Here is an 11,068-nt window from a genome sequence, read left to right as displayed (position 1 = left end):
GGTTTCCTAAATTCTAGGTATTTGTGACACTGACAGTCTACCACTGTCTTCCATGTTAGGCTCTATGCAGTGCTGAAAGGACGATCATGTTTCAAATTATTGATCTTCCTACTGCCCAACCCACAGACAAAGAGGCCTTTGTTGAACTGCAGTTTAAGACAAGCAAGTAGTAGAGTTCCAGAGCAGAATGTCATATAGGATACATTGAGTCCTTTATGCTGTGCATCATGTTTCAGCCCAACCCCTGATCCTGCTTTCTTCTTAATAATGCATTCTAATAACTATGCTAAAAACAAAATCTCTTTGTTTAAAACTCAGTCAAAGACACTAAAATAAAAAAATCTGTAAGAAAAGATTTCCATATACACACAGAGAATTTTAAAGACAACTATGTATATATACGCATACATATTGAAGCAAATTGCATAACTGCAATTATCTAATATGTAAATTGGGAAGTTGAGCCCATGTCAAATCATTTCCAATATTTTGATGCCCACATCTCCTTCAAATATTCTTTTGATTAATCTAACCATAAGGGTCCAGGTCGACTGATATAATACACTAGGAAATTAAGATGAATGATATTTCAAATCACCTATGCACATCCACAGGTTTTAAGCAATTATACTATTTAAAAATAACAAAAATTACAATATAATCAACATAAGCTAAAGACATATAACCTGGGATCAAAGCAAATGTTTCTGTAGGATTTTCTTCACTGCCTCTTTCACATCTTTATTTTTTAAACTGTAGATAAGAGGGTTAAGCATGGGAATCACTACTGTGTAAAATACAGAGACAACCTTGTCTTGCTCCATCGAGTAGCTAGAGGTAGGACGCAAGTACATGAAAAGAATTGTTCCAAAGAAGATGGTGACAGCCATGAGGTGGGAGGCACAGGTGGAGAAGGCTTTGTGTCTTCCTTCTGCAGAAGGCATCCTCAATATGGCAATGAGGATACACAGATAAGAAATGAGAACAATCAGAACACAGCTGATGACATTGAAACTGGAGAAAGCCATGATCACAATGCCATTAATATGAGTGTCAGAGCAAGAGAGTTTGAGCAGGGGTGGGGTGTCACAATAGAAATGATTGATCTTATTTGAGCCACAAAAGGACAATCTGAAAGTCATCCCTGTGTGGATGGCTGCATTGCCAAAGCCTGCTAGGAATGAAGTAATCACCAACATGAAACAAATTCTCCCAGACATGAGAACTGGGTACAGCAGGGGACTCCAAATGGCTGCATAGCGGTCATATGCCATCATGGCTAGCAGGAAGCATTCAGTTCCCAAGAAGGAGCCAAAGAAGAAGAACTGGGCAGCACACCCATTGAAAGAAATGCTCTTATCCTCAGCCATGAGGTTCACCAGCATCTTAGGAGTGACAGAAGAAGAATAAGAGGCGTCAACAAAGGAAAGGCTGCTGAGAAAGAAGTACATAGGTGTGTGCAGACAGCGGTCAATCTTAATCAGTGCCATCATGCCCAAATTACCCACCAGAGTCATCATGTAGATCACCAGAAACAATGCAAAAAGGACACCTTGCAGATCTGGATTGTCTGAGAGGCCCAGGAGGATAAATTCTGTCACTTCTGTCTCATTTTTGCCTTGAACTCCTTTCACAGTTCTGACCATCTGTGCTGCGACATAGAAGTTGGAGCATTGCATTAATTTAGATGCATGTAGAGTATACATGACATAAGTATTCACAAATGTTATAGTAAAATGCAAATACTCATGTAGATTTTTGTTACACACAAATTCTTACAGAATAATGAAATATTGCTACCATAGTCCAAAGTATCTTGGAACTTACATAAAATCATACCTGAGTACTGGATCCTCAGGACCTTAAACAGATTTAACTTATATTGACTTTAATTGTGTTTGTGTTTAACTATTTTAAGATAGTCTTCATTATTTAAGAATGTCTTCATTATTAATGATAAAGAAATTTGTAAGTATGTATGCCTCCTACTTACAATTGAAGAAAATTGGCTCATGTTATTTAACCCACTGACTTCTCCTCCTCAGTCCATATACAGTAACTGAAAATGTTAAAAGTTAGCAAAATGAGTCAAGAGTAGCAAGGAGGGTCTTTGAATTTCTGTGTACTTTATATTTTTATGAACAATGAAAGAAATTGAAGCTATCTCATGCACTCAAGGGATTTAAATCAACTAAACATCAAGAAAGTTCAGTAATACATTCTAAATGAACCAGATTGTAAGGATGTATAAACACTCATGGTGAAAAAAATAGCATAAACATCCAATACAGTTCAAATCATTGCACCGAAAGTCACAAAATCGCAGAACTGTTATAAAGCAGGTTAACAGTGGATAACAACTATGTACTAGATTATTCAAGCTTTTAAACCTGATTTAACAGTTACATGAATTCAAGCATTATTGGGGAAAAACTGCATGTTACTCCTTGAAGAAACACAATTGTGATATTTGCCTTCATAGTTAGAATAAACTTAGTTAGCAATACTAACAAAATAATAGGGCCATAAAACACAGCACATAGAAATGCCTAATAGCAATAAAGAATCAAAAGAAATACTTTAATAACACAAAATCGAAATTTACGTAAAATTAACACCTAGCAACATGGAATGAAGTCAAATAGAGGATAAAATAGTAAAAAGGACAGCTCGAAGAGATGCCAGCTTTATCCTCTAAGCAACAACTTTTACAGCACCGCCAACCAGATGGACTTTTCACACCTATTCCAAGACCCCACACTTTTTATTATCTCATGTTATTTACCAGTAAACTAAACTGGCATAGCCTCCTCAGGAAATTATGGTTCAGTATGCTGGACCAACCTCTTATCACTCACAGAAAGGTGTTTCCTTGATACATTCTAAAATTAAAGAATAGGGACAACATTTTCCTTGATACATTCTAAAATTAAAGAATAGGGACAACATTACCTAATACCTTTGCTCACAATGATAATTAAGAAGTTATTAAATACATACAGCTGGTTAGAAGAGAGGACAAGATCTGATTTTTGTCTTCCAGAAACACCCATACATACAAATGAATATTGATATATAGTTGCCATTGAGATAGGCACTCAAGAGTTAATCATCACAAACCCTCATATTTTCATATTTTCTATAACTCTGTTGAGGTGTTATTGCTTCTGTTACTACATACGAACCTCACCAATCAGTGATGGAGTATTGGAAGATACAATCCCAAGAGTAGACATTGGAATATGGGGGTTCTCAGCTAACCAGTGGTACATTTTGTGTCATAATATGGATATAATATTGCCACAATATTTGCCCTTTCTCAACATGACATTGTCCATGTCAGTGATTCACTGGCAGAGACAAACTTTGAGAATGGCATCTTCAGGCTCTGGAGAGATGGATCAGTGGTTAACAGCACTGGATGCTCATGCAGAGGACCAGGGTTTGATTATCAGCATCCACAAAGAAGCTCAAAACTATTTATATCACCAGTTCAAGGGAATCCAACACTCCATGGATATTGCACGTGGTATATCCATACATGCAGACAAAACACTCATGCACATAATATAAAAATAGACATTAAAAATAATTTCATCTCCAGAAAATAAGAACAAATCTTTTTTTCATATTTCCAAGCATAGTTCCCATGAGAATAGAAGTCTAACAAAAATAGTGAAAATAAAATGCCTCAGAAGTACTAGAAATGATGAATAGAAAGTAATCATCAGAAAAAAAAAGAAGTAGTACAATGTACTAAATATGCTTTTAATCATGTCTATGTTGTATGAGCCCTGAGCTAAATGTTCAGTTATGTTATTTTATTGAATGTCTATGGGATGAGCAGAGAGCAAATACAAGGTGCAAATTATTAACTTCCCAAGAGTCACAAAGCTACCTCAATTGAGCATAAACATATACTCAAATTAAATTTTGTTAATAAATAATTTGAAATAATTTATAATATCACCATCAATGTTGAAGTGGGCACTGGTGCATGGCAGCTCAATTATATGAGCTCTATTCATACTGCTGAATTGACATATTTACATTGAAGTCATGGATCACCTGGGGATAAGCTCAGTGGTAGAGCACTGACCTAATATGTGTGAGGTCTGGGACAACCTTAATTGCTGCCCCCAAAAGATTGTATCTCCAGCAAAGTAACTACGAGTTCACATAGTTACAGCAAAATAGGATCTGTTTTACAACCTTATTTGTGAATCATGCTCTTGAGTCTTCTTTTGTTTTCTTCTTATGTAGATCCTCCCTGTGTCTAAATTGGAACTGGAGACCCTCCTACCACAGCCTCTCCACAGCTGGGATTATAGGGATGAGCCACCAAGCCTCACATCCCTTCTCTATTTTAATAAGAATATCTCCTGTTTCTCTGCAATATGATTCCTCCCCACCCTGTTGTGATTTTGCAGGCAAACCCACAGTCCAGACAATATTGAACTGGTCTTTGCACATCTACATGTATTGGAAAATAACTGTAAAATTTTTTAAATTACTTCTTACATTTAAAATGGCAAGGAAGGGTATATAGGAGGGCTTGGAGTAAAGTAGGAGAAGGGTAATGATGTAATTTTATTACAATCTCAAAAATAAATAAAAATGAATTTTAATAAGTCATAGAATCATATTTCTTATTGCTGTTTATCTTTACTCTAACAACTACAAATCTCTGAGCAATAAAAATGGACATAGAGTTAATTTAATACATTTCCTTCATCCCTAGGTGCTTTTGGAATTTTGAATCAGTGGGTATCTCAGGAAATTAACACCAGAATGGCTTTTGCTTCAGGTCAGTCCTCTAACAAAGCAGAATATTGAAAGTATACCCCTTACCTTATGTAACTGTTTAAACTCTTCTGATTCTGCTGTTTCTTTTCTATAAAATTCACAAATAAGCTCAGCTTCAGTGAGAAGACGTCTTTCTTCTTGAAGGAGTTATTGAAACTCTTGACTCCACACACAAAAGAAATTGAGATTTATTTCTGTCACGTTTCCTTGAAGGTGAGCATCCCAACTTATTATATTGCAATGAAGTTCTCTTCAAAGAAGACCATCTGTCACTGTGGTCCAGCGCCCATTCTTGTCAGAGACTTCAGAATATACTGGATAGTATCCACACAAGTTTTAAATAGGATATGGTTCTCATACCATGGTCTCTGAGGACTGATTCTCTCATCCATGAAATCTACATGTTTCCTCTCTGAAACTTAGAAAATATCAAGTCTCCTATGTATATCTTTGCTTCTCCCTTGGGAAACCAGCACCCATTGGAGAATGATTTCTCTGTTCTATGTCCCTAAGCACCATTGTACCTTCCTCTGCCTCCTCTGAAAGCTGGGGCTGTGTCTGCTTGGACAATCTGAGTCCACAAAAGAGCTTGTTAGGCCCATCTCTTGTGTCACTGTCTGCAAGAAAGCTATGTACACACAGAGGTTAGGTCACTGGGTGACAGTGACGGGTGGGATGGGAGGACACTGGGTGACTGAGACCCCAGGGTTGTTTTGAGGGGTGACACCTCTGTTCTTTGTCTCAGTGACTGTGTCACTTTGGAAAGTTCCCTAGGTCTTTCTTAGCGCTATCATTTCTCACGGCTTTGGAGAGAAGTGTGAACTGCTGCATCTAGTACCCAGAGATAACCAACAAATGGGAGCAGGTACAGACAAATTATAAAAGAAGACGAAGAAACATAAATTTGTGAAGAAGTGGAGGCCCAATTGGTATTGGATGGGGGAAACAAAGGCCTGGGAAAGATGTAAATATAGTATTCATGTATCAAAGTCTCCAGAAAGTTAAAATTTAAAAATCATTTCCTCACCATTACACCCAGTTTATACACATATCTAAAATCTCCAAAAACATAATTATTAAAATACAGAATGGTGTGAGGTTTCCTTGTAAGACTTTGAAGCCATATTGCACAAACCTCACAACTGACCTGATCACTCCAGTGTGTGAGCATAACCTAGCCTACCTAGGGAAACCCTGCCTCAACTTACTGTTTTTAAGATATTGCATCACCCACAGATGACACACTAAAAAGAACTTCACATAGTCAACATGTAAATTTGGATGCATTTAGACATTTAAAACACTGATGTTATACAGAAAAGTTTAATTAATAGACATAAACTTCTGAAAGTTTCTTGTTTTCCTTTCTTTTACTAATTATCCACAACACTTTTTCTTTAATACATTAATGTCATTCTATAGGAAATGGCTTTTTCAAAGGACTTTCAGGTATAAACAGAAAGTCTTCTTATTCATCTCTTAAATCATACCACAAAAGATACTTTAGCCTAGACAATTTTTAAAAAGCCTGTCCATGCAGGATGTGGTGAGGCACACCTTTAATCCCAGCATTGGAGAGTCAGAAGCAGGCAGATCTCAATGAATTCAAGGCTAGCCTGGTTTACATAGGGTGTTCCATTCCACCCAGGGTTTCATAATGAGACTCCATATCCAAAAAAAAAGAGAGAGAAATGAAATGAAATAATAACAGAAAACTATATGGCAGTGTTTACACCAGATCATTATTATAGCATCGTATTTTAAAATAAACCTGTACATCTTTCTTTTATTACTCTCAAAGGATGGAGAAAGTTAAATTCCTTAGGGATAGCACTTCAGCATATCTCTGAGTCTCTAGTGAATGCAGAAACTCATTTTGTGATATTCCTTCTGGGAAACAATGTGTGACTCTGAGAATTAAATACCTCCTGCACAGAGGTGCAACAGCAGGATGAGCAAGTGGCTCTGAAACAAACGCCAGGGCGAGTCATAACCTGTGGATTAGCTGCATAATATCCACTCAACAAGACCTAAGGGGAGAAAAACTTCAGCCTCTTAACAGGTAGAAAACAGCTCAGCTCTCTATCGGGACAGAATGGGAAGAGATGTGACCTGCTTAGAGTAGGCTCACATTGACCAGTGCTCCTCTGAGTACTGGCTCTCCTTGACACCAGGTCCTTATACCACATTTCAACAACAACAATGCTCAGTCCTGGTTTTAACTTTGATTTGTTGTTAGTCAGAATTCAGAAACTGATAGCATTAAAAGTCTTCTTCTCCACCACATCCAAGTCATAGGTCAGAAATCCACACTGAAAAGAACAGTTCACCGATTGGAACCAATCACTGCAAGAGATGCAGCGGCATCTCCAGATTCTTAATCCTTGTTTTCATAGAAACTTCAAATTCAATTGAAGCATATAAACGTAAAATGTGTTTGTTTAACATTTGCTTTGACAGGATAGTGCTATTTCTAGACTTTTCTTAAATAGTTCTGCTTGTAGCTACAAATGTGATCAACTCTTTTTGCAGTATTGTACCATTTCTTCATAGGGGTTGAACATTCATTACTTGAAACTAAAAGGTAAACTCTCTCTCTCTCTCTCTCTCTCTCTCTCTCTCTCTCTCTCTCTCTCTCTCTCTCTCTCTCTCTCTCTCTCTCTCTGTGTGTGTGTGTGTGTGTGTGTGTGTGTGTGTGTGTGTGTGATTATGGATATTACAGCTTACTTTCTGCTCATTTTTAAATATAACTTAGCTGCCTTAAAATTCAAATATTCTCTCCCTTACAGTAAAGACAACAGGTGGTGATGCATCACCACTATGAGATTTAATAACATTTAAAGATTTATGAATATGAACTTATATACTGAATTAAGCATTAATCTTAGTACACAATGGCCAAATGCATTCAATACTCAACACAAAACTATCATTGTACCCGACACTTTAAATGTAGTCTAGTTGAGTTTTGCACAGTATTGTTAAGGTAAATGTATTTCCTCCTATTAAACAAGTGAAAATTTATGGAGACAAATACTGTGCTGAGAATTGGTAGCAGCAAGTGATAATGGATTCACTTCTCTGACCACAACACAAGAGAATAAGCGGGGTATTTTGTAGTGAGTGAAGCATCTTATTATATTCTCTTTTTAAATCAAATCTTGAATCTATAAGGAGGGAGAGATGCACTGCTAATCACATTGTTTAATTGAGTAACACATAACCAGCTATGGGTCTAAAACCTAACTCATTACAAGATATCTCTTATTCCTTCAAATACTACAGTTCAATGGCATGCCTGCAATTCAGAAATAATGTCTTGGTCTGGACTTTTATCCACAAATGTATAAAATTGGCTTATTTTTTCAATAATATTATTTCCTCTCTTGCTGAAAAGAAAGGACATCCTAGTAAAGATTAAACTATTTCTTCAAGGGTGTGCTTGTGCCTGAATGCATGTGTGCATGTATAAATATATATATTTATAGGCACCTGCTTGCCACAATTCATGTGTGAATGAGAAAGGACAAAGGACATCCTTAGGTATTAGTCCACCTCCTTCAAAAGGTCTCTTTTTGTTGTTCAGCACTGCACACACCGAACAAACTGTCCCATGAGCTGACAGAGATTCACCTGTCTCCCCTCAGCTCTCCTAGAAACACGGAGATCATATGCATGCATTACTATGCATGCATTACTATGCCTGGCCTTACATGAGTTCTGAGGATTCAAAATCAGATCCTCACTTCTATGTGGAAACCACTTTACCTACTGAGTCAATTCCAAAGCCTTTTTTTCCCTTATCATTGCCATTAGTGAACTGTTTTTAAATTTCTACATGAAACATCAAGGGTAAAGAATGACCACAATCTAGAAAATCAGCCAACCCACATTTGTATGATTGTTTAACTAACTTATAGCAAATCCCTTCAGTGAAGGTGGCTGTTTCCTAAGGAGAAACATGAAATAATACATGTATTCAAATGCAATAATGAGGTGAGAGTAAGTAGAACAGTGTCATCTAATTTGCTTTGGTTTTCTTCTTGATTTTTTAGGTAACTACATTGAAGTACAATTGACTTAGAATACACATGAAGTACATACTATTTGATGTATTTGAATATATGTATGGAAGTATGAAGTTATCATTGCAAACAGTGTCATAAGCCAATTCATCACAGGCAAAGGGTTTCCTGGAGCTCTAAGCACTACCGTATATATATATCATACATCTATTTTCCATCATTATTAATTAATCACTCATTTAATATATCTTTGTAAATGGGATAATGCAAAATATCCAGTTTTTAAGTTTTTGTTCTCTGAGTATAATTAATTTTGTGTTCAGCCTTCATAGTACAGATATCAACAGTTTTACCTTCTTTTTAGTTGAGTGGTGTTTCATTAGTAGTAGTCTATTAGACTTGTCCCCTATGCATGGACACCTAGGTTTGTTTAAATTTTTGATAGATGAATTATAAAATCACTATGCACACGTTTATTTTTATATGAGGCTAAGTACTTGTACACTTTGTATTTATACTAACAATGATAAAAACTTTAATTCCCCTACTTTCTTATTAACATTTCCATATTATCCAAAATTTAATTATTTCCCTGTGCATTTATCAATATTTCACTGTTGTTTAATTTGTATTTCCCTACTATGCATATTTGAGTATTTTCTTTTTTAAATATTAAATTTATTTAAAACCAAGTAGTATGTTCTGTGTAATCAAGAATGATACAATTTTCTAGTCATGTTTTTTAATCTTATGGCAGGTTTTAAATATATACTCAATTATAGTAGTATGCGTATGAAAGACAGACAGACAGATAGAGCATACACAGCACATGCTCATGTGTGTGCAGGTTCATACAGATGTCGAAAGAGAGCATCAAATCCACAGGAACTAAAGTAACAGGTGTTTGTGAGAGACCTGATATTGGTGCTAGGAGTCAAATTCCAATCCTCATTGATATCAGCAAGTACTTTTAACAGTTGAGCCATCTTTCCTGACCCTCAACTAGAATTTTTTTTAGAAAAGGAAATTTTATGCTATTAAACTGAGAAGCATGGGGAAAATTAATAGACAACTTTCACAACTGTCTTTACCTTTTTATTCAGTCATCACATTCATGGAAACCTGGCTCATTCTGTGTTGAACCATTTCTTTTTTACTGAGTTCTCAGGTTTCTATGTGTTACAGTTATAAACCTTTGTCAGAAAGGTGCTCTCCAAATAATTTCTTCCAGAAAGGCCTTTCCATTCTGTTTCCTGGTTGATCTAATGGATATAATAATGTGCACATTCTGTTTCCTGGTTGATCTAATGGATGTAATAATGTGCACATTCTGTTTCCTGGTTGATCTAATGGATGTAGTAATGTGCACATTCTGTTTCCTGGTTGATCTAATGGATGTAATAATGTGCACAATGGACTAAGAATAGGTTGTCAGATGCAGGTCTGGAAAATGATAAATTTCTAGGATAATGTGTATCTCAGACACCCTCTTTTGTTGTGATTGATTATATTCTTGTACAAATTAAAAGCTAAGGGTACAATTTGTAACTGTTTCTAATCTTAGGATTTAGTCTTATGTAGTATGAGTTGCTTTTTTTTCCACAACCCCATAAATACATCACTCCTGCTTCCTCTACTTTGTTAAGCAATAAAACACAGAAAGAACAGTGTTTTTCTCTTAAGTTTTATGTTGGCATCTGTCCTTTTCTAAATCACTTGCTGTTCTGTCTTGTTTGTTTTGATTCAGTTTAGTGTGCCCACTGCCTTTAATTCTGCAAGTGAATAGACAGCCACTTAATCAAGGAAGGAAACGAAGCATCACAAATGGGTATTCCTGTGTTTTGTTTCAGAGAGAAGAACATCAGAACTTATCTTTGCTCCTAGTAAATACAGTGGATAACCACAAAGAACAGGTCAAAAATCTGACATCTCCCACATATGATGCACCTGGAAAGGATGCACAACTTTGACAAAAGTCCCCTGAGTCACTATAATAGTCACTGAATTGAATGAGTGGGTAAAGCTTTGAGTATCATCTAAAATAAAGCCTTATTTTATTATAAGAAGTAGTCTATAATATCCTGACCACATAATTGCTTAAGTTTATTTTTAGTACATCCAGTGACAGGAAATTTACTAAACTCATTATTAAACTAAAATTGGGTACAAACACACACACACACACACACACACACACACACACACACACACACACACACACACCACTGCTTGGAGTA

At 36.1% G+C, this 11,068-nt stretch overlaps 1 protein-coding gene across 1 annotated transcript; it reads right to left on the bottom strand.

Annotated features, from left to right (window-relative positions):
* Window positions 1-651: 651 nt before the first annotated feature.
* On the bottom strand, window positions 652-1,670 carry LOC114710123 (olfactory receptor 1020). The gene has a single exon (XM_028894206.1). It carries the CDS (start codon window positions 1,644-1,646, stop codon window positions 693-695), a length of 954 nt encoding a protein of 317 aa, XP_028750039.1. The 5' UTR covers window positions 1,647-1,670; the 3' UTR covers window positions 652-692.
* Between the last annotated feature and the right edge of the window lie 9,398 nt (window positions 1,671-11,068).

The sequence above is a fragment of the Peromyscus leucopus genome, chromosome 4 (assembly GCF_004664715.2).
Source record: "Peromyscus leucopus breed LL Stock chromosome 4, UCI_PerLeu_2.1, whole genome shotgun sequence".
NCBI classification, from domain to species: domain Eukaryota; kingdom Metazoa; phylum Chordata; class Mammalia; order Rodentia; family Cricetidae; genus Peromyscus; species Peromyscus leucopus.
The sequence above is the reverse complement of the archived record's forward strand: the minus strand, read 5'-3'. Positions and strand labels throughout refer to the sequence as shown.

Excerpts from the sequence above, each read along its gene's own strand:
- LOC114710123 (XM_028894206.1), bottom strand. The coding sequence starts at position 1,646 with ATGGTCAGAACTGTGAAAGGAGTTCAAGGCAAAAATGAGACAGAAGTG.